At 43.0% G+C, this 26,087-nt stretch overlaps 1 protein-coding gene across 4 annotated transcripts in view; it reads right to left on the bottom strand.

Moving 5' to 3' along the window:
• Positions 1 to 26,087, bottom strand: part of ATP7A (ATPase copper transporting alpha) — a 60,899-nt gene that overhangs the window by 22,306 nt on the left and 12,506 nt on the right. For 3 of the 4 annotated variants that reach the window (XM_084639811.1, XM_084639812.1, XM_084639813.1), the window contains exons 2-4: positions 18,690 to 18,830; positions 1,968 to 2,457; positions 264 to 1,001 (exon numbers count right to left, since the gene is read on the bottom strand). In XM_084639811.1, the coding sequence (XP_084495937.1) occupies positions 264 to 1,001; positions 1,968 to 2,457; positions 18,690 to 18,809 (1,348 nt within the window). In that variant the 5' untranslated portion in view covers positions 18,810 to 18,830. The remainder of the gene's footprint in view (positions 1 to 263; positions 1,002 to 1,967; positions 2,458 to 18,689; positions 18,831 to 26,087) is intronic. The other variant, XM_084639814.1, reaches the window with a different exon arrangement.

The following is a 26,087-nucleotide window of genomic DNA, read 5'->3' as shown; positions in this document are numbered from 1 at the left end:
CGCTGTATTTACACCTTACCCACTATTGTAATAATCTTCAATTAATCCAGAGGACTAAGGAAATGAGTCTCCACACTATAGGGGTGGGTCTCCACATGTACAAGCCCCATTAGCATGAAAAGTAATTATACAGATAGTACCTCATTCAGCAAGTTGGGTCTGTACCCCATACGTCTGTACATTTAATTCTAGGCAGTATGATATGCTGAAGGGAAGTGAATTAGTTATACAAACTCGGTACAAAAAATGTAGCTTGGCATTACCTGATAAGGAAGCATCAAATCCCATGTCCTCTATTGCAGATCTTAAGTCTTCTGGACAAGTTAGGAGAGGGTCATATTTTATAGTCCCATTATGATTCACAAGAGACACAGATATTGATTTTACACCTGGCTTTTGGGAAATGACTCCCTCAATAGATTGCACACAAGAATTACAAGTCATTCCCTCAATATTTACCACAGTAACTTGAGTAACGGATTGGTTTGTGCTGTTTAAAGCTGTCTGAGAAGATTTCACTGGAGATATCTGTGCATCGAAAAGCTCAACGCTTTCACATTCATCAGGAAGACTGACTTTAAACGTCTCCGGTGATACTGCCTCTATGGTTCTTCTCAGCGCATCTATGCTGATGAAGTCTGGGTCGTACTTTACAGTAGCTGTTTTCTTCTCTAAAGAAACTACTATGCTTGCTACAGATGGGAGTGCTGATATGCTGCTCTGAATATTTAAGACACACGAATTGCAGTGCATGCCATCGACTCTGAAAACAATGGCCTTTAAGTCATTAATATGCTTTGGACTTTTTTGAAGTGTTCCCTGCGAACATTTGGTTTGGGTGTTCTTTAAACGCTCCACCTCAATAACACCCAGCTTGAGGGGTTTGGGCTGTTTTTTGATAAATGCTGTGAAACCTGCAGCTTCAATTTGGTTTTTGATTTCCTCTGCTGTAATTAGATGAGGCTGATACACAATAACAGCTTCCTGATTGTCCAGGGAAACTAAAAATTAAACAGAAAAATGTATTAGTGTCTTTGCTCCCCATCCCCTCCTCATAACATTCTATTTAAATATCACTGACCATAGAGAGTCCTATGAACAGCGCATCTTGTCAATGGGGTAAAATTTTCAAAAAGTGATTTAATCACTAAGTCTCACCGAAAGTCAATGGGATGGACTTAGGCTCTTAAGTGCTTAAATCACTGAAAAGGGGACTTAGATACTTTTGAAAACTGTACCCAAAGTGATCTAGTTTTTCTACCTTTGGTGCCTAATACTGCAACAGGTCTTAATCTCCTGTTGCATCATTTTTTGATCTTTTCCTAGAAAGTTCATGCCTTGCCCAACAGTGTGTTAGTTATTTCTTACATTAATGCTAAACAAACTCTTCCATAATAGACCCCCAAGTCATTTTTTTTATGTTATAGACAATTAAATATGTGTTTCTGCCATCTCCATTTATGATACTACCTTACATACAACATTATTAGTTATTTAAAGTTAAATATAATTAGAGCTATGAAAGAAAGAGGAGGTCTATTACTCTGGTCTCAATCAAAACGTAAAGTAATCATGTGAGACCAATAGCTTGGTCAGAGACTGGGCTATTTTCTTTATGACACTCTGTCAACAAACTTCAATACTAATTGCATCCTGTTGTCTCTAGGCCTAGCAGTCTCCTGAGCAAAGATGATGCACCTTACCAAACTGTAAAACAGTTTTGTAAAGTAGGCAAGTGCTCACTCACTGGGGAAGGGAAAGAGACTAGAATGCTCCTGTTAGAAACTAGAATCGGATCAAACTCATTTTCACTTGTGCTCTAAAACGTGAAACTGTGATTCCACTGATACACAGGTGAATCATCCTACTGAACGACCTAACTTCATGACAGATCGCATCAACAGATATGAAAAAAGGACAGAGTAATCAATTAACAATCTACATGTAAAATTAAAATAAAGCATTACCTTTAATCCGCTGTACCCCTTGCAGTTTGCCAAGCTTTCCTTCTATGGTGCTGGTGCAAGAATGGCAGGTCATCCCCTCTACCTTCATCCTTAGCACAACATCACATGCTTGGGACCAAATGGAATCTTCACCAGTCCCTGATGTCTTCTCTGGTGCTGCAGTATTTAAATCTATGCCTGGCACCATTTGAATAATCTGGTTGCAATTTATAATAGAAGAAATGAATGTCACAACTGCAGTTTTTTGGTCAGAGGAAATTTTAACACCTAAGATACCTTTGTTCTTTAGTAGGGCGTTACAGATCTGTTCACATGTTACATGTGACTGAGTAGGAATGGTTAGAAAAGTAGTGTCAAGTAAAACAGGTTGTGGGTCTGAATCAGCCAGGGTAGCATCAAATCCCATGTCAACTATAACTTCCTGAACGGATTCTGGAGTCTGGAGTCTGGGGTCATAGATAATGGTTGCATTCTTTCCTTCCAGAGATACCTTGAAGAGGAAAAAAAATGACTTAGAGCTAATACCACCCACTAGTTTAATGTCAAATAGCTTTTATCTACTGTAGGATAAGCATGAAAAAGACAGTTACCTTTTCCATAACTGGTGTTCTTTGAGATGTGTGGCTCATGTCTTTTCCACAATAGGCGTGCGCGCTCAGCATGTGCACCGGTGCCGGAAGTTTTTCCCCCTAGCAATACCCGTAGGGGGAGAGCGCCCCCTGCGACCCCTGGAGTGGCACCTGCCTGGCGCGGTATAAGGGGAGCTGCACACTCCCCCGGACCCTCAGTTCCTTCTTGCCAGACAACTCCGACAGAGGGGAAGGAGGGCGGGATGTGGAATAGACATGAGCAACACATCTCAAAGAACACCAGTTACAGAAAAGGTAACTGTCTTTTCTTCTTTGAGTGATTGCTCATGTGTATTCCACAATAGGTGATTCCAAGCTATATCTGTTGGAGGTGGGTAGGAGTTCACAAGTTCCCAGGACAGACTACCACCCTGCCGAACCCGGCATCATCCCTGGCCTGGGAGACAATTGCATAGTGCAAGATGAACGTGTGAACCGAAGACCACGTGGCGGCCCTACAGATGTCCTGAATGGGGACGTGGGCCACAAAGGCAGCCGACGAGGCCTGTGCCCGAGTCGAGTTTGCCCTCACAATGGGCAACGGGGGGACACCCGCCAGCTCATAACAGGAACAGATGCACAAAGTGATCCAATTGGAAAGCCACTTAATGGAAATCGGCTGGCCCCTCGTGCACTCAGCTGAGGTGACGAATAGTTGCAAGGACTTTCTGAATGGCTTGGTCTGCTCAAGGTAGAAAGCCAGAACCAGTTGCACATGGAGTGTGTGGAGACGGCACTCCTCACTGGACGCGTTGGCCTTGGGGCAGAGGACTGGTACAAAAATGTCCTGACCCATGGGGTAAGCAGAGACCACCTTCAGGAGGAATGCGGGGTGTGGGCGGAGCTGGACCTTATCTTTATGAAAGATCGTGTTCAGCGGCTCAGAGGTCAGGGCCCTGAGCTCCGAGACTCGCCTGGCCGACGTGATTGCAACCAGGAAGGCCACTTTCCATGAGAGGCGAGACCAGGAGCACGTGGCCAATGGTTCAAACGGGGGCCCTGTAAGATGAGTCAACATCAGGTTTAGGTCCTACTGCGGAACTGGGGGTCTAGAATATGGAAAAAGACGGTCCAACCCCTTGAGGAACTGGCCAGTCATAGAATGGGAAAACACCGTGTGCCCCTGCACCGGTGGATGGAAGGCCAATATGGCTGCCAGGTGCACCTTGACTGACGAAGGCGCCAGGCCCTGAGCTCTCAGGTGAAGAAGGTAGTCAAGAATAAGCTGGACCGGGGCGGTCATGGGAGAGACACCATGGTCCGCCACCCATCTAGAAAAAAGGGACCACTTGGCCAAATAAGCGCGGTGAGCGGAGGGCCGTCTACTTTCAAGGATGACACGCTGAACTTGTTCTGAGCATGTCCTCTCCTCTCCGCCTAACCACTGGTCAGCCACGCCATGAGGTGAAGAGCCGCTAGGCTGGGATGGAGTAGGCGGCCCTGGTCCTGAGAGAGCAGGTCCGGGAGGAGCAGCAACGGCCACGGTGGAGCTACCGCCAGGCCCGTGAGGGTCCCGTACCAATGTTGCCTGGGCCACGTCAGAGCAATCAGGATGACCCAGGCCTTGTCCGTCTTTATCTTCTCCAGGACCCTGCTGATTAGAGGGAGCGGGGGAAAGGCGTCGAGTAGCCGGCCTGACCAGGAAGGATAAAGGCATCAGAGATAGTGCCCCTCCCCAGGCCCCCCCGGAGCAGAACCGGGGAAATCGCCAGTTCTGTCGAGTCACGAATAGGTCCACCTAGGGAGTTCCCCACCTTCGTAAGAGCCGGTGGGCCACTTCCGGGTGGAGGGACCACTCATGTTGCAAGGAAAAGTCCCTGCTCACGCAATCAGCTCTCTCATTCCAAGCACCCAGTAGGTGGAAGGCCTTCAGGTGGATGTCGTAGGCTATACAGAGTCCCACAGCCTCAGGGCTTCGTGGCAGAGGATCAGGCCCTGCCTTGCCTGTTGATATAGAACATGGAGACTGTGTTGTCCGTGAGGACCCTGATTACCTTGCCCTCCGGGTGCAAGCGGAAGGCCATACACACCAGCCGCACCACCCTGATTTCCTTGACATTTATACGTAGGGTCAGATCTTGGGCCGACCACAGGCCTTGGGCCTGAAAGTTCCCCACATGGGCCTCACAACCCAGGTCTGACGCGTCCCACAACCCAGCTCCAACAACGGGGCTCTGTCCCTGAACGGGACCCCTTGGAACATGTTGTTTGGGGTGAACCACCACCGTAGGGAGGTGATCACAGAGTCCAGCACAGTGAAGACCTTGTCCATCCTGTCCATGGCCTAGGAGAACTTCGAGGCCAACCAGAGTTGGAGGGGCCACATCCTGAGTCTGGCAAGATGGACCACATACGTGCATGCCGACATGTGACCCAAGAGCTGCAGGCAAACCCCGGCTGTTGTCACTGGGAACTTTAAGACCAAGTCAATGAGACTTTTCAGGGTCTCGAATCTGTCTGGCAGGAGAGAGGCTGTGGCCGACGCTGTGTCCAGGAGCACGTCAATAAACTCTATGCATTGGACCAGGACTAACGTGGACTTGGTGCTGTTTACCAACAGGCCCAAGGCAGTGCACGTGGACAGGAGGAGCGCCACGTGATCCCTCACCTGGGACTGGGAGGTGCCCTGGACCAGTCAGTCGTCCAGATAGGGAAAAATCTGGACCCCCCACCATCTGAGGCCGCTACCTCTGTCATGCATTTCATAAACATCCTGGGGGCAATGGACAGACCAAATGGGAGGACGATGAATTGGTAGTGATTCTGTCCCACCACGAAATGGAGGAAGCGCCTGTACCCCTCGAATATGTGGATGTGGAAGTACACGTCCTGCAGATCGAGGGCAGCATACCTGTCCCCGGGATCCAGGGAGGGGATGATGGAGGCCAGGGAAACCATGCGGAACTTGAGTTTCACCATGTACTGGTTCAGACCTCGCAGATCTGAGCCCCCCTTTGGCCTTTGGGATAAGGAAGTATCAGGAGTAATACCCCTTGCCCATGAACTCCTTGGGCACCGCCACTACCACTCCTAGTCTTAGGAGCCACCCCACCTCCTGCTCAAGCAAAGCCTCATGCGAGGGGTCCCCCAATAGGGACGGGAGCGGGAGGTGGCTGGGCGGGGAGGAAGTAAACTGGAGGGTGTAACCTCGGGAGATGGTGTGAGGACCCATCAGTCTGAGGTTGGCCGCGACCATTCCGGGAGGAAAGCACACAACCAATTGGAGAAGGGGAGCTTTATTGAGGGTGGATCCCTGATGAGGACTGGTGGGGTGCCCCCAAGCATCCCATCAAAAGCACCTTTTCCCAGCCTGCTTGCCTTTACAAGAGCCAGGTTGGGGGGCCATCAAGACTGCCTCTGAGGCATCTCTTATAGTCTCGGTGTTTCTTGTGGGCAGCCTCATGCTTCGGGAGGGCGACCTGGACGGGCGTCTGCTGCAGCTTGAACTTAGGTCTTGCCAGAACCGGTACATATAGGCCCAGAATCTGGAGGGTCGTGCGGAAGTCTTTCATGACGTGACGCCTTGTATCTGTCTCCTCCGCAAACAGGGCTTTCCCGTCAAACGGGAGATCCTGCATGGAGGACTGCGCCTTGCTGGAAAGCCCAGAGAGCAGGAGCCATGACGCCCGTCTCATGGACACCGCAGAGGCCATGGATCGTGCGGCCGTATCTGCAGCATCTGAGGCTGCCTGCAGGGATGCCCTAGTGGCCGCTGCCCCCTCCTCCACTAGCGCCTTGAACTCCTTTCTATCACGCTCCTGGAGGGAGTCCTCACAGACTGAATTCGTACCGGCCCAGGAGAGCCTGATGATTTGCCACTCACAACTGGAAGCTCGAAGACTAATAAATTTTCCTTGCTAAAGAGTCCAATCTCCGAGAGTTCTTAGTTCTTTGGGTTTGGGGCTGGTTGACCCTGCCATTCCCTGTGGTTGATCAACTCGACCACCAGGGAGTTGGGCGCCAGGTGGCTATACAAGTACGCATGCCCCTTGGTGGGTTCAAAGTACTTGTGTTCTGCTTTCTTAGAGATAGGGGCCAACAAGGCTGGTGTCTGCCACAGGGCATTTGAAATGTTAGCCACCTCTTCATGGAGAGGCAAGGCCACCCTACCCAGTGCCGATGAGGACAGCACGTTAAACAGGGAGTCTGAGGGCTCCTCCATCTCCTCTGCCTGGAGGTGGAGGCTTGCTGTCACTCTCTTTACGAGTTCTTGATGGGCCCTGAAGTCCTCCTGCAGGTGCAGGGGGGCGGGGCCACAATCGCTTCCTCTGGATGGGGAGAGGAGGCCAGTGCGATGCTCTGGGTATCAGCCAGCATCGGAGGGTCCATCACCTGTTTGGACTCCAGGAACAGTGTCGAGGACGTACGTCCCACCAACTTCTTCTTTGGGGGTCTGGAGAGGGAGGCTGATGGTGCTTTCGAAGCTCTGGCCACCGAGTGAGCCCCCACCGGGGGCTGCGCCAGAGGCCACAGTGCCCACTGGTACCATTGGGCCAGCCACGATGCTCGGTGCCACTGCACCTGCTGCGGCACCAGTGGGGCCAGCTGTTCAGCTTGGCTGGCCTGGACTGGCCCATCGAAGTACAGCTACGAATGGAGGCCGAGCTGGAGTATGATCTGCTGCTGCCTCTGGACCGGGAGGAGCAGCGGTGTCGGGATCGACATCGGCCATGAGACCACAATCTCAATGTGAAGGATCGGTACCGACGGTAGCAGCTGTTCCACGAATGGCCTCGATGGGTGGACCCGCAACAGCGAGATGCCAGCAATCGACGCCCGGGACTGCGATGTCTTGCTGGAGACTTGGAGCGGGAGTCCGAGCGGGAACAGCGTCGACGATCATGCCGTGACTGGCTGTGGTACCTGCTCTGAGACGAGGACCATTGGCAGTGCCTGCCGCGGTCGCGTCGATAATCACTCCTTGAGAACGAGTGGTGCCAAGAGTCCCGGCCATATGGAACCCAGACAAACAGTCTGGTCGGCGTCGAGGGTGATCCACCTGGACTCTGCCCCGAGCGGTCGCTGGGCAGTGAACTGCATCGGGAACATTCCCTCAACCAAGACCGAGCCGGAGGCGACTGTGGAGATCCCAGCAGCGGCTTCCCTCTGGAGAGTGGGGCCAACATCAGCGGCGCTCCTGGCACCGGTATGGACATAACGTCCTGGGCCGCCTGGAGAGCTTCAGGCATGGAAGGCATCTGGACATCCAGAGAGGCCTGTTCTGAAGGGGCTGAGCTACTCCGCTTGATGTGAGTCAGAGTCCTGGGGCCCAGTGGGGAGTGACAACTGCCCAACATGGGTCTAGCCTCTGTCCTGGATTTCCCTCCGTGCCGCTGCAAAGAGGGAGTCTTCCTGCCCCTCTTGGCTTGCCCCGTGAACGGGGAACAGTGCCAACTAGTCGATGGAACCAGAGGGTCGCCACGTACCAACGCCGTGGTGCTGAGGACCATTCTGGAACGGCGTGCTGGAGATGGGGCCAGCGCCAACTCCATCAGGAGCCTAATGTCCCTTTCTCTTTTGGTCAGAGGCTCAAACGACATACTAATCTTGCACCTTTCACTGATATGGGTTTCTCCCAAATAGCGCAAACAGTCTGCATGTGGGTCACTTCTCAGCACAGAACGCCTACAAGAGCCGCACGACTTAAACCACGGGGCATGCCCCGGCCCAGGCTCACTGACTGACTAAACTAACTAAACAGCTAACTAACTACAGATACTAACACTGAACAAACAAACAGTACTGGGGATCGAGCTACAGCAAAGCTGGAGCAGACTAGTTCCAACGCACCTTCACTGGCAGCAAGAAGGAACTGAGGGTGGGGGGGAGCGCGCAGCTCCCCTTTTACCACGCCAGGCAGGCGCCACTCCAGGGGGCGCTCCCCCCCACGGGCACTGCTTGGGGAAAAACTTCCGGCACCGGTGCCCGTGGTGAGCACGCACACCTATTGTGGAATACACATGAGCAATCACTCGAAGAAGAATTAAAGTATTAGAGTTATCTTAAGTTTAGTTAAGGAAATATGTAAGTACATGAGAAGCATCAGAACATCAGTACAACAGAAGCAGAAAGCCTGCTAAACAACCAGTGGGGCCCCTGGACAATCGAGATACAAAAGGAGCACTTAAAGACGATAAAGTCATCGCAGAGAAACTAAATGAATTCTTTGCTTCAGTCTTCATGGCTGAGGATGTTAGGGAGATTCCCAAACCTGAGCCGTCTTTTGTAGGTGACAAATATGAGGAACTGTCACAGACTGAAGTGTCACTAGAGGCGGTTTTGGAATTAATTGAGAAACTTAACAGTAACAAGTCACCGGGACCAGATGGCATTCACCCAAGAGTTCTGAAAGAACTCAAATGTGAAATTGCGGAACTATTAACTATGGTTTGTAACCTGTCCTTTAAATCAGCTACTGTACTCAGTGACTGGAAGATAGCTAATGTAACGCCAATATTTAAGAAGGGCGCTAGAGGTGATCCTGGCAATTACAGACCGGTAAGTCTAATGTCAGTACTGGGCAAATTAGTTGAAACAATAGTAAAGAATAAAATTGTCAGAAACATAGAAGAACATAAATTGTTACGAAAAAGTCAACATGGTTTCTGTAAAGGGAGATCATGTATTACTAATCTATTAGAGTTCTTTGAGGGGGTCAACAAACATGTGGACCAGGGGGATCCAGTGGACATAGCGTACTTAGATTTCCAAAAAGCCTTTGACAAGGTCCCTCACCAAAGGCTCTTACGTAAATTAAGTTGTCATGGGATAAGAGGGAAGATCCTTTCATGGATTGAGAACTGGTTAAAAGACAGGGAACAAAGGGTAGGACTAAATGGTAAATTTTCAGAATGGAGAGCGGTAACTAGTGGTGTTCCCCAAAAGTCGGTCCTAGGACCAATCCTATTCAACTTATTCATAAATGATCTGGAGAAAGGGGTAAACAGTGAGGTGGCAAAGTTTGCAGATGATACTAAACTGCTCAAGATAGTTAAGACCAAAGCAGACTGTGAAGAACTTCAAAAAGATCTCACAAAACTAAGTGACTGGGCAACAAAATGGCAAATGACATTTAATGTGGATAAATGTAAAGTAATGCACATTGAAAAAAATAACCCCAACTATACATACAATATGATGGGCGCTAATTTAGCTACAACTAATCAGGAGAAAGATCTTGGAGTCATCGTGGATAGTTCTCTGAAGACATCCACGCAGGATGTTAGGAATCATTAAAAAAGGGATAGAGAATAAGACGAAGAATATCTTATTGCTCTTATATAAATCTATGGTACACCCACATCTTGAATACTGCGTACAGATGTGGTCCCCTCATTTCAAAAAAGATATACTGGCATTAGAAAAGGTTCAGAAAAGGGCAAGTAAAATGATCAGGGATTTGGAACGGGTCCCATATGAGTAGAGATTAAAGAGGCTAGGACTTTTCAACTTGGAAAAGAGGAAACTAAGGGGGGATATGATAGAGGTATATAAAATCATGAGTAGTATGGAGAAAGTAAATAAAGAAAAGTTATTTACTTGTTCCCATAATATAAGAACTAGGGGCCACCAAATGAAATTAATGGGTAGCAGGTTTAACACAAATAAAAGGAAGTTCTTCTTCACTCAGTGCACAGTCAACCTGTGGAACTCCTTGCCTGAGGAGGTTGTGAAGGCTAGGACTATAACAGGGTTTAAAAGAGAACTAGATAAATTCATGGAGGTTAAGTCCATTAATGGCTATTAGCCAGATGGGTAAGGAATGGTGTCCCTAGCCTCTGTTTGTCAGAGTGTGGAGATGGATGGCAGGAGAGAGATCACTCGATCATTACCTGTTAGGTTCACTCCCTCTGGGGCACCTGGCATTGGCTACTGTCGGTAGACAGGATACAGGGCTGAATGGACCTTTGGTCTGACCCAGTATGGCCGTTCTTATACGCGTTGTAAAGAAAGGCCCTGATTAACAAGTAGAAGGAAGGCCTTGAAAATAATACAGCCAGAAGGAATAAAATAGGGAGGATGTCCAATTCAAAGAATAACTAATGAGATAAGGGAAAGTTGCTAAAAAGAATGCCTCTAATTGATAGGGGTGACTGCAGATGGTTTTAAAGAAGACAAAAAGTATCTGTCTTAAAATGAGACAACATGGCCTTCCCAACCACATACCAGTGTTAAAGCTTATGTGAACCCGGTGCAATGGAAAAACTGTTGGTCCACAAGAAGGAGGGGAGGAGATAGGTAGGAGTGGCCTTGGGAAGGGGGGATGGCCTTGTAAATCTTATCTGGGTTAAGAATGGAAATAAGCGTGAACGGTCTCAAATTGGCTTTTAGCTGAAGGCAGTAATTGGCAATGACATCACTTTTCTGCTGAACAGTTTAAAAAAGTAAACTCTTCAAGGGTTCATTGCTAATACCTGCCGAACCACACTGGAGCCAACCAATATAGGTTTAAGCACCAGAGGTGACCCAGGCCTGCCAATAGTGAGGGGGCAGAGTGAGGGCAGCCAGCTTCAGCAGCGTCAGTGTGCAGGCTCAGTCCATGTGAGCATGCTCAATACAAGCCAAGCAGCAAATGGGACGGGGCACACGCCCCCCACAAGCCCATACACACATCGCCTCTGCTAAGCGCCCCTAGGTGTAGCCTGTTTGTAAGTATCTTGATCAAATGTTTATAAATGTTTGGTTATTGTTTGTATGTAGTAAATTGCTTATTATTTAGAGCAATTGTATAAGTATCATTTGTCCTTTGGATTTAATAGAAAAATGTATGGTTAAATTAGTGTTTGTTCATTTCCCATACTAATAATTTCAAATATGAATAATTCCAACACCTACCATAGTGACACTTCTCCATTATCATTTGCCCTTGAGGGCTCACCTGAAGACAAAGTCTGAGACTCTACTTATGAAAACCATAAATTAATTTATGTTCACCTGTGTGACAACAACATGATTGGATATGGGAGGCTCTACCACAGAAGCAGTCCGCCAATTTCAGAATCTTATGCTCTATTATACTGCATACACTGCTCTCACACAGCAACTTTCATACATTGTTTCAATGCTTTTTACAGTACATATTAAAACCCTAAAGTGAAGGTCTGTTGAACTGGATTAGTCATTGCAAACAAATGTATCAAATCTAATCTTAAAAAGCAGAAACTGCGCAAAGGCACAACTCTGATCTGTCATACAATGGTGCAGTGATGGATTACGGGAGTGTGAGAAGAAAAAGGAAGGAAACAGACCAGAGATGTGGGGGGCTTCACTCTGTAACATTCCCAGACATCTGTTGAATCTGTGACTATAGCTCTCTGCTGAAACAGAGCCTTACATATAATCTGAGTTGTGTGTTCTATAACAGCCTGTTTTAGAACACCAAATGGATTATTTACAGAAAACAGGAGGGGGCGGGGAAAGCATTAGGGGATGGGCAGATGGCTGAAAAAGTAAGTCTGCAAAAGCAAGACTTATTTATTATTATTTAAAATGTATGTTGCAGTAGTGCCTAGACACCTCAGCCTGGTCAGCCCCTCATTATTAAAGCTCAGATTTTGTCACAGATATTTTTAGTAAAAATCATGGACAGGTCACAGGCAATAAAGAAAAATTCATGGAAGCCCATGACCTGTCCCTGACTTTTACTAAAAATATCCGTGACAAAATGGAGACCCCCTAGGATTCCCTGGGACTCTCACCGCCCATGGGGGCTTGGAGCTGCGGGGTCCCCCTGCCCGTGGCAGCTGGGAGCTGCGGGGAGCTCCATGGTCCCCCCTGTCTCTCACAGTGGCTGAGAGCTGCAGGGGGCAGGAGGAACCCCGGAGTAGTTGTCAATATTTTTGTGATGCCAACACCTGTCCACTATGCACTAGATGGTGACCACTAACTCATTTTACACCATCATCAGACAGTAAATTTTCTGTCACTTCCAACCTAGGCCAGTTTGTTTAGTATGTAAACCAACGCTGAAGGTGATATAACCTCATTTATTATTTACGATAAGCAAAAGAGCTGTAAATTCCTAGTATGAATTCACCAAATCACATTAGTAGAACTTTGCTAAGCCTCATTTTACTAACACACACACACACTTTATAATCTGGATATTCAAAAAAATATGACCCTCCCTTCTTTGCAGCAAAGGTTTAAAACCAGCGTCTTGGAGTAAGGTTTCTTGTTACTTTATATTTACAACTTTCAGTTACTGAGAACACTTCATAATGTGCTAAAATACAAATGTCAAAACAAATAAACATTTTGTAGTGTATTTTCCCTTTTTATTATATTTGCTTCCTCCATTTGCAAAATTCAATCATTTGCAATGACCCTCCCATTTTCTGTATGGTTCTGCTGTAACAAATAAATCAAATTAAGAAGCGTTTGGTTGGTGATGGCCCAGTGATCTTGTAGAGATGCAGCACAGTTCCACTCAGGGGAATTATTTTGCATACACAGGCTGCTAGCATATGAGAAGTTCAAGAGGGTGGCTACCCATTAGAGAGAAAATATCTAAACTACAAACAAGTATTCACATTATAACAAGCAGAAATAATACATAGGGCCTGCTTGCTAATCTCTAAAAATTATACATAAAAGGTGTATCATTTCTTACAGCTAGGCCAAGAATTAGCTTTAGTGTAATTTTTCCCCATATCAGCAGTTAATTCCTGATGCTGACCTATAATTATTGAAAACCATGCTTATTCTACTAGACTTTGTACAGACTCTACAATAATTTCATATTGGTGAGAGTTACATTTCACATTTGCTTGTGCTGCAAATGTAATTCTCTCTGCATGTCCCTTTCCTCACCATCAGTACTTAAGGGATGTTCTCTTTCATGCCTGTTATTATGTGCGTACTTAGCAGTAAACCCTGCCATAATTACACATTTCTGGAGAAAATTAGCAGCTTCCCGGAGTGGTACTGGACAAATTTTTTACACTGTGTTTTCTTTTTAAATTTTATCTGCCACATTCTGTGATGTCGTGTTTAACTAACAATCTTTAGGTCATAATTTAAATCCAATTTAAAATGAAATAAGGAAGTTTGCATAAACTGTTTATTGAAGAAACAGATATCTTGTATAGGAAACCTTCTTTCCAGTTCTTCATATGGTTCCTTAAGGCCTCTATGGAATGGACCATCTTTTTGTTCTGTGTTTGTACAGCACCTAGGGCTATGGGGTCATGGTCCATAATTAGGGCTCCTAGGTGCTACCACAATACAAATAAATAATATAATGGCATAAAATACTCCCACAGATGATCTTGAGTGAGGACATACAGACTGAAAACTGAAACCAAAGTACAAAAACTCTCTGTTGACTTTACCCTGAGATGCATGTCAACTGTTAGAACAACATACAATAGAAGAAACAACTTTGTCACATCCTACTTATATTCCAAACATGTCAGTTCGCGATGTAAGAGTTTAACCGGTTAACCGACAAGCTTGATGCTTATCGGTTTCTGCTAAAGATTAAAGTCTGCTTAGTGTCCCAGCTGCCGTGAGGCATGCCCAGCATCCCTCCAAGCTGCCGGCCCCACATACCCGGGGTCCCTCCAGGCTGCCAGCCTCGTGGCCAGGACTCTGGATCCCAATGTAAAACATGGGGGTGCTGCAGCACCCCTGCACCTTTAGTTCCCTGGGTAAACATTTAACTGTGTAACCAATAGAATTTTAATTAGTTACATGGTTACTGTTTTTACACATTATTTACATCCCTAATGTCAGTGCACTCTGAATAGAACTGGTTACAAGGACACAATCTAATGGAAAAGATATACATATGAAAAACCTTTTCTATAAGGGTGTTTCATATTTATATAGCACTACAGTCGTACATGGTGCAGTATGACAGCTAAATTCTGCCAAATAAACAGGGTATCTATCAAAAGAGCTTGTGTGACGCATGGCTAGAACGGGTTAAACATCCTGCAAAATAAATAACCCTCAAAAGACAGGTAGGGAGATAATGTTTGTGTTTTTGTGTATTTACATATGTATAAGTAGGGTCGACAATGTAATCAACAGTCCCTGTCTATGCTGTATTCTGATAATTCAGAGGCCAAAGGACGATGCTATCATTTAAATGAATTGTAAACATGGGATATCTTAGTATTCATCTCCTTGAAATGTACTGTGAATGGTGGAGGAACAAGCAAATGGCCATATGTTAATTCATATAGCTAAGCACCAGTGATGGACCTCCTTCAAAATCATCCTATTACCTTTTGTTCCCTGAGGAAATCCCAACTTGTCAAAGAGGCCATGAAATTGTATAAAAGACCCGTGGGTCCTGATTCTGTCATCTCAGATCTGCTTACACTTCATCCGGGAAGTTTGAGTCGCAAGATTGAGGTCCCAGTTATGCTGGTACGCCCTGAATATGAGATTTGGACATTTGACCTATGAACTGAATTCTAAAAGGACTCTTTGCAACTACGAAGCTCACCGTCTCTGTTATGAATCTGCACCTCAATGAACTGAATTCATGTCTGTATGTATATTGATATTTTAACCATACTCTCTCTCTTTTGTTTTTTAATAAATTTTAGTTTAGTTAATAAGAATTAGGTGTAGCATGTATTTGGGTAAGATCTGAAACATTCATTAACCTGGGAGGTAATGTGTCCAGTCCTTTGGGATTGGTAGAACCTTTTCTTTTATATGATGAAATAAGATTTACAGAAATTTTTATCATATTTGACGTAGGTACCTGGATGGAAGCCTGAGGCTGGATCACTTTAAGGGAACTGTATTGTTTGGACTCCTGAGTAACCAGTGAGGTAATAAAGAAGCTGTTTTATGCTGTCTTGGTAAATCTAGATATTGAATATCCACCAGCTTTATGGGGATTGTCTGCCCCATTCTTTGGGGTTCACCCTAATTGAGTGACCATAGCTGGCTCCCCACTAGGAACCTGGACACAGCTTGCAATTCAAAGGCATAAATTAATACAATACAGAATAGTAAATCTTTATAGCTGGAAATCTTTGCAGAACAGGTGGGTTTCAGAAGAATTGTGAATGAGATGACATAGATGAAGTGGAATGGTTAGGAGATAAGTTTAGGTGGAGCACAGAGATGCAGAAGGCTATAAAGTAGGAATGGTGGATGTGCCAGATGGAATTTTGAAAGTCAGGAGAAGTTTCAATTTTATGAGGAAAAGTTAATGCAAATAGCCAAGAGCAGGGTTGTGTATTAAAGAAATGGACAGAACAGAATGTGTTGTTAGTATCAACATTTGAGATATAAGGGAGGAGACAAACTGGAGAGAAGACTTCAGTACTTGGAGGTAGGATAACACCAGAGCATGGACTAGCATCTTAGAAGTAGGGATAGAGAGGATCAAATTCTACTGAACGAGACACAGCTTTAGAATTTCAACATGAGAACAACAAGTTTTAGAGGTTCACAGACATCCTACTCTTTCACGTCATACAATACAAATACCCCCAATTTAATTTGCTCCCAACTGGAATGGAATCAAACATTATTATTTCCATTTCCAAAAGGGCAAACCAATACCAGTCAGAGGCCCAACACATTATCTTCCAATTTTATCTTTTCCTTGGGCAAAAAACAACCAGGAGACCATTGCTGTGATCAAATTACATCAGTTTAATCATTTTAATGACCACCTTCCTCCTTTTCTGTCATCAATTACGCACTTTGGCAGAATCAACAACAAGGATACCATAGTTTACTGGTTTTCTTGCAATTACAAAACAAAATAAGCCAAATTAAATCTGTGTGTGGCTGCATTAGATGTCCAACATATGCTTCCTTTGCTGGCCTATCTGATAACCCTTAAACACAGCAGTGCCTTATTATTTACAGAGATTACGCATGGGCCAAGGGGAGAATAAATCTGTCCACCTAACTCAAAGTTTTGTTTCTGTAATGTGGACTAAGTATTAACTATGACCTCTTGACTTTCATTATAAACCTCTTCCACTTAAACTTTTAGTGTATACAATATATTTTTGGCCAAATATGGTTTGGCAAGAGCTGTATTAGAATAATATTTCTAGCCTACTGTTTCAAAACAAAGTGGTTAATGCCTTTTTTTTAAACACCCATTTCACAGTGTACTTGCTACTAATGGGGCTATACAGAGCATGCTATCTTCAGGGAGGTCATGAATCATTCATTCCTAGCACAGGTTTTTGAGTACAATTTTCAGGAGGAGGGTGGAACAATTTGAACTATGTTAGATTCTAGAATGTCAAACCTTTCAGGTAATTTTCCAAAGGCACCAAGAGAAGGATACTAAAATAATTTTATTTTGCAGATAGTATTTTTCATTCATTTAATTCTTCATTTTACTTAGTTTTGGTGGAGGCTTATTTATTGGTCTGATCTCTCAATGTTACTATTAAAGTAGTAACCCTTGCTAAAAACAATGAACTATTGATTTTGCCAGAGGATCTGTTTTTTGTTACCAGAATCAATCAAGTTCAAATTCTATTAAGTCACCAATGGAGATCAAAAGTAGGATCTACTGTAAATACCACTGTTGTTCACAGATCTCTATAGCTGGCACCAACTCCTTGTTTAGGTAGAAGTAACCTGTACTAGCTGATTGCATCATATCCTCTGATAAACAGCTGCACATCACAGCTAGTTATAGTGACCGCGTGCCAAAAAATAAGCTCCACTGTTTTGGCAAGCCCAATGTTTGTCTAGACCACATCTGTTAAGATGGAAATACCTCCCTACAGAAAGCAGGGGTACATTGTTTTATGCAGGATCATTTAACTGCCACAGAATGTTAAAACCTCATTTGCAGGGGAAAACTTCACCTATGCACCAAACAGTTGGGATTAACAGCACACTGTTGTTGTAATTGGTAGAATTAAATATGCTTTCTGGCACCAAATAACAGGTCACAAGACTAGAATGGATTGATCAGGTGTTAAATTGCTTTATTATTTATAAACATATTATAAAATGGATGTATTGGTTAGAATGGAACAGCTTACATTGCTAAAAATATTCCTGTTAAAACAGTTTTGTTTCAAGTTAGACAGATTTTTTTTTTTTCCAGAACAGCCCATGTTACAAAAGCTGGATTCTTGTTTGAGCCAGAATCTCTGAAGACACCAAGTTTTGATTAAAAGTAGATAAATTTTTCTACTAAAAGCTCAACCTCTTTTAAAACACTTTTGTATAGTAACAGTTAAATTAATAAGGAAAAAGAACTACTTTTTTCTCTTAAAAGAGCACAATGCAGCTAATACCACCTCCCATTCCCATATAAACACAGTAAAAAGGAAAGGAAATTCTGAATGCCTGGCAGGGACATCAAGAATCTCCCCTTTCCCTTGCATTATTCCCCATCCCCACTCTCAAGTTCCACATCGTAGTGACATTCCTTTTCCTGGTGACAGGCACCATGGTTAATTAGTTTGGGATTCACTGAGCAACTCAAGGCACACTCTCCTTTCACAGGCTATACAAGCTGCCTCACTACATTGCAAGTCTGGAAGAAAAGACCTGAAGAGGTTTAGGGTAAAACAGCCACAGGAAGGCAACTCGACAGAACACTGGATTGTGATTTAGGAGACCTTAGGCAAGTCACGTCACCTCTGTGCCTCAGTTTCCCCTATCTGTAAAATGAGAATAATGATGCTTACCGCCTTTGTAAAGGTGCTGTTAGATATCTAACGGAAAGCCCTACGTAGGAGCTAAGTGTTACTACTACTATTTTACTGGGATTAAAAGTGGACCACCACCACTTTTCCTGTAGTTTGACCTCTATCTGCTCTCTTCTTTTGGACTTTACGTAATGTCTCTCCTCTGCTTTCTATACATAACATTGCTGTACTTGGTTAAGTATGAGAGAAAAGGTGCTTTAGAAAAAACATGAAATGAATTGTCATCAGTTGCAGGAAAAGTATATTTCTGCATTTCTCTGGCACTGGAAATATTCCAAAGCCACTCTAAACAGCAAATCCACAGATAATAAAATGACTATGTAGTTTTTAAGTCCTTTCCTCCTCTGCTGCATACTTCAGATCAATCTTTATCATGGCTTCTCCCATCAGAACCATATCATGTAGGAGACTTTGGTAGAGTTACTTACTTGGATGTTGTGAATTCCATTCATTTTCTCAATGTGTTGTTCAATGGTCTGAACACAAGAATTGCATGTCATCCCCTCCACGGAGACTACCATGGATCTTGCCCCCAGTGACGGATCCATTCTGCTTCAGTCTTCACATTCCTATCAGTCAAAAGGAAATACTGAGACATGAATTAAAAAGAAAAAGCAATCCAACCTCATATTGCATTAAAGGTCAAAAACAAGGTGACCCGCATAAGATTAAATAGATATTGTAACTGGGAACATATAAATTAAGTACAAGTAACAACTTGGTGGGGGCTAGGAACTGCAGAGAAACAGATGTCTAAAAAGGAATCCTTTAACCACTTACATACATCCTTTACCTTTGAATATATACTTATTAAGTATTCGGGAAGAAAAGAATTCATACATTTAAAACTTGCTCTATGCTATAGCCAAGACAATTTAATTGCATGTATCAGTTCTGAATCACTAGTGTTCTACCTCCAAGCAAGGAGTTAAAAAAAGCCCAGTAAGATGTAGCTTTTGGTAATGTCAATTACCATGGCACTGGGTGAAATCTGAAGGTGAGAAGAATGCACAAGAAGAGAATTAATTCTTCCATAGATCTGTTTGTTTTACACATTATTGTGTGACTAACAAGAACAGCAGCCATATGGGATGCAGTCCTAAGAAACGAACTGGAAAAGATAGGGGGCCTTTCTGACATGTCCTTGAGGTAGCTCTACTTACTACTACTTAGCAGGATGTTGCATTCATTTCTGTTTGTGTAAATGCTAAAATGTACTGAACCAAATAATTAAATGTAAGGTAATTAAAAGTATATTTTCAAGTTTGAAAATTAAACTAGGAGAAGTAAACAAACAAAAGCAGAATTTGATGCAAAATATTTAGATTATGTAAGCCATTGGCAAAAAAAAAATTAACTCATAGAAAACAAGAATAAGCTTTGAAACAAGGAGAAAAAGGGGGAAGGAATTTATGTCTTTTACAAATAAAAATGACAACGGACATTTGACCAGGAAAGAGTATGAGCAATTGCTGAAGAAAAAGGTAATTAACTGCCTAATGTCTGATAGCAATTAAAACAGCAGAGTGTATAGATGATTTCAACGGGAGTACTCATGCATTTAAAGCAAACCACAAGCTTAAGTGCTTTGCTGATAATGGGAATTTATTGTGAGAAAACTAAACTACAGTATAACATTCAAAATGTTTCATAAAACTGGTTTTGCAGAGAGACTTCATTCAGAATGAATATGCTCTTCCTCCCCATGACACAAGGGCATGAAAATACCTGGTTTTGCTTTGAAATCTACTAGAACAGCACAAAGATTGTGAAGCAACCACTTTACTATCAGAATTATCTCTTATCTTGAACTCACATACATGACTATCACAAGAAAAAACACAAAAGTTGAAACTCTTCTGAAGAATGCTTCATAATGAGATGAAAGGTGAGTGACACTTCGGTCTAATTAGCATCCATTTCAACAAACTAAGAATATATGTTTTTCCTCAGAAGATTTCAAAGTGAAGGGGAAATGTAACAATGAACATATCTGAAAAACACCTTGGTGTAAACTCAAAAGCTTGTCTCTCTAAGGAACTTGTCTGTCAGGCAGCCACTATAGCATGGGAGAAGAGTAAATGGAATCAAAATTCAGTTTTTAAGAAGTAGGAATGGCTATATTCATCCAGCTCTCTGGAAACAAACATGATAAATGTGTGTCTTAGCTTCCTTCTTTTGCTATATAAATTGGTGGTTTTCAGCTCCATAAATGCAGCACAAAATGAATTAACTTTAAGGAATATGGGAATTTCTTAATTTGATTATTTAATAAAACTCTTGAAGTTTTAACAACTATTTCCCTCTTTATTCTTGCCTCCTCATGCTCTTTCAAGGTCAACCACAGGAATGTTCCTGCCATTTTATAGCCCTGTTGACACCCTAAGGGAATATTCAGAAAGACATCCTACTTTCCACATAATGCTGCTGCTATACAGTGAAACGTGACCACCCAAGAGACAGATGGTACTTGGCTTCTTCATAGAGGTAGTCATTTAATGAAAGGGAGCAGAAATGTACTCAACATACTCCCAGTTCAAAAATACATCCCTATTCATATTCAGGAGAGTGAATCAGTACACTCTTGAGCGCTCTCCTGAATAAAAATAGATTTAAACATGTTCATAACTGCTTTCCTGAATCAGGATCAATGTTTGTGGATACTCTACAACAGTCGGGAGAAAAGAGATGGCCTAATTAGTGGGGGAGCATCATTAGTACAAATTTCAGGTTTTTTTCTCCCCTCCTCTTTATATTACTTCTAGAAAATTTTTATAGGGAAAACAGGATCTTTAAAAGTTCATCTGCACCTGCTGCTTATTTGTCACCCAACTTCAGAACCTGGTTTATTACACAACAAATAATTTCAGTGAAGATTATTTCTTTCCACAACAAACAGAGAAAAAGGATTTCAGGTGAGGAATAAGCAGCAGCTGCACATGAACTCAAACAAAAGGTCTTTTTCATCCAAACATCCTTCATAGTATATATATGTTTATCAGCAGAATTTTTCTCTACTTTTTTCCCTAGACATCAGTGACTAACATAGCGTGTGCATATGCTGGGATTTCCAGTAATGGAAATATTAATTCTGTAATACATTAATACAGCTTGACATATTTATTGTTCACATTACAATTAGCTTACAATGGATCTTGCCTATCTCGCTGCCCTTATCTTCTCCAACACACTCCCTCTAAGGTGCACTTCTACACTCCCTTTATATTTCACGCAGTCATGACTTTGGGTATGCCCCCAGAATGACCTTCCCACTAATTTATGACAGTTTTCAGAGTAATAGCCGTGTTAGTCTGTATTCGCAAAAAGAAAAGGAGTACTTGTGGCACCTCAGAGACTAACCAATTTATTTGAGCCTAAGCTTTCGTGAGCTACAGCTCACTTCATCGGATGCATACTGTGGAAAGTGTAGAAGATCTTTTTATATACACACGAAGCATTTTGTGTGTATATAAAAAGATCTTCTACGCTTTCCACAGTATGCATCCGATGAAGTGAGCTGTAGCTCACGAAAGCTTATGCTCAAATAAATTGGTTAGTCTCTGAGGTGCCACAAGTACTCCTTTTCTTTCCACTAATTTCTGCCAACCTCCCACCTTCTCCTCCAAAAATCTCTTTAAAACCCTCTATCCTGTGATGTGCTCCAACCACAATAACCCCCACTACTCAGTCTTTGTTATTTTATTGTTCTATATTGTACTAGTTTGCATCACTGGACAGGGCAAGGTGCCTGTTATTTGCTTGGCATAGACCCCTCTACCCCCACAAACATATAGTGCTTTGTATAGTTATATAAATAACTAATAAATGCTACACAAAAAATTAATGGCATGAAAAACTCTACATGTAAAGGAATTAATCTAGTGCCTTTTTAAAGGGTAAAACAGAGTAATGATGAAATGCCAGCACAAAAGCATAAACATTTTTCACTTATTGAAAGGTTTTTAAGTGCAAAGCTGGTAATAGGAAAAATTATAAAGTTTCTGGCAACTAACTAAATTTTTTCATATGGCATAACTTTGCTAGAAAAAAGTTCATCTGATGATGATGCAGAACACAGTGAATATAGAGCCTCACACACCAATTTAACAATCACTTTTTAGGGCACAGTCCTACTTAAAGCACTTACTTATCTCATGACATTTAGTACAAACATTTCAAAAGTTTTATAAATATTTAATTAGAGATGATTCTCCGATTTGTTCGATCCATACCCTTACAAAACCTGAACAACCTAGTTTAAAGTCACCACACTTCAATGCATTTAGTAATTCTCTGGAAGACTTCTGCTACTGCAGGTTAAGGGATTGGTCTTGAAATGAGCTGAGAACATACAACAAGGTGCTGAGTGCCCTCAACAGCAACTGAAATAAGTGAAAAATGTGCAGGTTTGGGCACAAAGTGACTAGAACCTGGCACCAGGCTCAATCCAACTCCTCTTGAAGACAATGGGATGTTTCTGGCACTCTGCTGTAATTACAGTTAAGAAAACCTCTGTTTAAAGATTGACTTTCCTATGTGCTCTAAAATATGCACATCTACTCAGATTGTCTTGTAATTTGTTGTTAATGCAGAGCTCAGGTTGCCGGATAGTATCCTATGCACATCCAGAATGTCAAATTCAGCAAAATTCAAACCCCTAAAAACCAGAAAATACAAAGTTAAGGTATACTCCAAGACAACCCTAACTCTGACCTCTTTGAGCAATATTCTGGTACATTCTTAACGCATACTTGCACTCTGCCTTTGCAGACATTGCAGAACACTCAGGGAAAAGGGTACATGACCACTATAGGACAGTGTCTAATGCCTGTGGCATTATGCCCCATATTCTTCATAGTAATATTATGATATGAGTATGGCATAATTATGATGTATTTTGTGCAAGACAAGGCACCTGAGATATCGTTGGAAAGGTTATGATTTACTGAATATGATTATAATATTTATATGCATGTGTCATTTTTGTATCTGAAGTTAGAAATGTTATCTATGCACCTATTACAAATAGGTTTACAGCTGGGGAATAGTCATTAGACAGAATGCAATCAGTCTAAATTGATGGCTGGAAAGGGCCATTAGGAAAAACAATAGGTCATAGAAGATGCTAATCTCTCTCCAAGAAAGGCTTCCTGTGGATGCTGCAAACAGCCTCTAAGGCTGCAGGGACATGTGATCAAGTCACCTGATACTGGACTCCATGATAATACTAGTATTTTTCCACTGACCGGAGGCGGGAATCACACTGGAAGACAAAGGATTCCCGCCATATGTAAAACCTATTTAAGGTAGGGGAGTAACATAATCAGGGTTGGTTCTTCATTGCATCTCCGCCCAAGATGACTGCTGTAAACATATAAGAAACAAAAACTGAATAAGGGGAGAAGGACTGAGCCCAGGCTGGAAGACTGTCTAGACTGCAAATGAAATATCTGAAGATTTAAGCTGCAGGCAAGTGCAGCTGGCCATCAAGTATCTCTGCAACCTGCCTAAAACATTATTTAGGGTGAGAAATTACTACTTATAACCAGGTTTCAGAGTAGCAGCCATGTTAGTCTGTATCCGCAAAAAGAAAAGGAGGACTTGTGGTAGCTATAGCTCACGAAAGCTTATGCTCAAATAAATTTGTTAGTCTCTAAGGTGCCACAAGTCCTCCTTTACTTGTAACCAGTTTCTTTAGTATCTTAAAAACTTAGATTGCGTTTTTGTTTTATTTGCTGGATAATCTGCTTTGATCTGTTTGTTATCCCTTATAATCACTTAAAATCTCTTTTGCAGTAATAAACTTGTTTTTGTTTTCTCTAAAACCCAGTGTGTGGAATTCATAACTGGGATGCAGAAAGCTGTTGCATATCTCTCTCCACACTGAGGGAGGGGCAAATTTCATGCGCTTACGCTGTATAGTTCTCTGTGCAGTGCAAGATGGTACAATTTTGGGTCTAACCTCTAGAGAGGGGCATGCACTTGAGTACTGGGCAATTCCTTCGCTGTGTCTTTTCATGCAGAGCTGATCTCAGCATGTGTGCGTGTTTCTGCAGCTGGGTGTGTCCCTACCTGTATGTTTGCTGGTAAAGTGCAGTCTGAAGCCTGAGGGAGGGCTTGGCTAACTTGCCTCAGAAATACAGCGTGAAGGGAGCCCAGGCTGGTGGGTCAGGCAGGCTCAGTGGTACCCCAGTCCCAGGTAGCACCTTGGAAGGGAGGGAAACCTGTAACAATGCCTTCTCTTTGGTAAAGACAAAACTCATGTTTAGGTGAGCTGTACTGAACAGGAGCTACCTACACCTGCCCTACACTGAAACATTTAGCCCACAGAAACACCACCACAGCTGCTAAATTTTTAAACACCTTCACTCCCTTTTATAACCCCTTCACCCTTATGCACAGGATGCCATTTAACACCATATTTATCATTAAACCCACAGAGCAGTCTCATTTGAGGCCTCGCTGCTCATAAGCCCCATAGTAAGTGACACTAAGCTACTGAGACAACTACAGAACTTTCTGATCCTACAGATCATCTCTGAAATGAGGCATGCTAATTTCTCAAGGAATACATGCATCTTCTGACTTTGATCACACAAATGCGGAGCGGGGGGGGGGGTTCAGATCCCTTCCCCCACAAATGGGCAGAGACCCCCAGATCTCCTCTTACCACAATCACAGCTATGCCAAGCTGCTTCCTCCAACTACACAACACATTGTATTCACAGCGTGAGTGAATACACATAATTCCCAGTGGCTATTGCCAGGTCCAGAGTCAGAGTTAAAGACTCATTGACATGTATCTTAACTTTATATTTCCTGGTTTTCAGAGGTTCGGTTTTGCTGAACAAGACATTCTGGAAGGATAGGAGATACCAAAAGGCAACCTTAACTCCATGTTAACCAAGCTTCTTTTTTGTCAGTGAACTGATTTCAAAGGGGGGCTGGATCAGGCCTTGTCTGAATACCATCAGCAACATTTTCTGGTATTCATTTTCAGCCACAATTTCCTTTAAAAATCTATAGCAGTGGTTTTCAGTCTGTGACCCGCAAACCCCTAGGTGTCCACAGGCTACGTCTAAGATTTCCAAAGGGGTTCGTACTGCCATTCGAAATTTTTTAGAGGTCTATAAATAAAAAAAGGTTATAAAAACTACAGATCTATAGATTCAAATTATTCTTAAAATTCTTCAAGCTAGAATTTTGCCAAAGCTCTATTTCAGTTTCAACAAAACAGAATGGTAAATCAGATCTGAGTTTGTCCATAACTTACAAACTGCTCATTATTTCTGCATAGAAGATTATGATCAGTGTGATCTTATGCAATAGAACCTTGGCACCATTGAGGTTTGTAACTATATTCTGTCCAGTTTGTGTCTGTTACTTGCTTCCTTGTAGTTGCAAGATTACTAGTTAAAAGATACAACCTGAAATGAAAAAGTAAAGAGCAAAACTAGCCACAAACCACTGAATGCCAAACTGCTGAACAAATGCCCTTGAACAGATTTCTAAACTAGGTACAGCACAATTTCCCTGAATTTAGTACTCTGCATCTAGTTTCTGATGGGGTTAATTCCCAGTCTCAGGTCAGGATTGGCAGAGAGTGAGGTTAGGTAAACTGAATGCAACAAAACTCAAGACCCTTTGCTCACAACATACATCACCTGTAACATTAACTTCTAGTTATATTAGGGTTTTAGTATTTTTGGAATGTGAGAAAGATACAAGAAAATTAATCTTTACAGTCACTTGCTACTGGTGTGTATGGGTCAAAATAGGACCCATATTTAACTTTCACAACAAGCATAAAAACTAGTTGGAAGTGT

Source organism: Lepidochelys olivacea, assembly GCF_965140295.1.
Source record: "Lepidochelys olivacea isolate rLepOli2 genome assembly, chromosome: 9".
NCBI classification, from domain to species: domain Eukaryota; kingdom Metazoa; phylum Chordata; order Testudines; family Cheloniidae; genus Lepidochelys; species Lepidochelys olivacea.
Note: the sequence above shows the minus strand (reverse complement) of the source record. Positions and strands in the feature narration are given on the sequence as shown.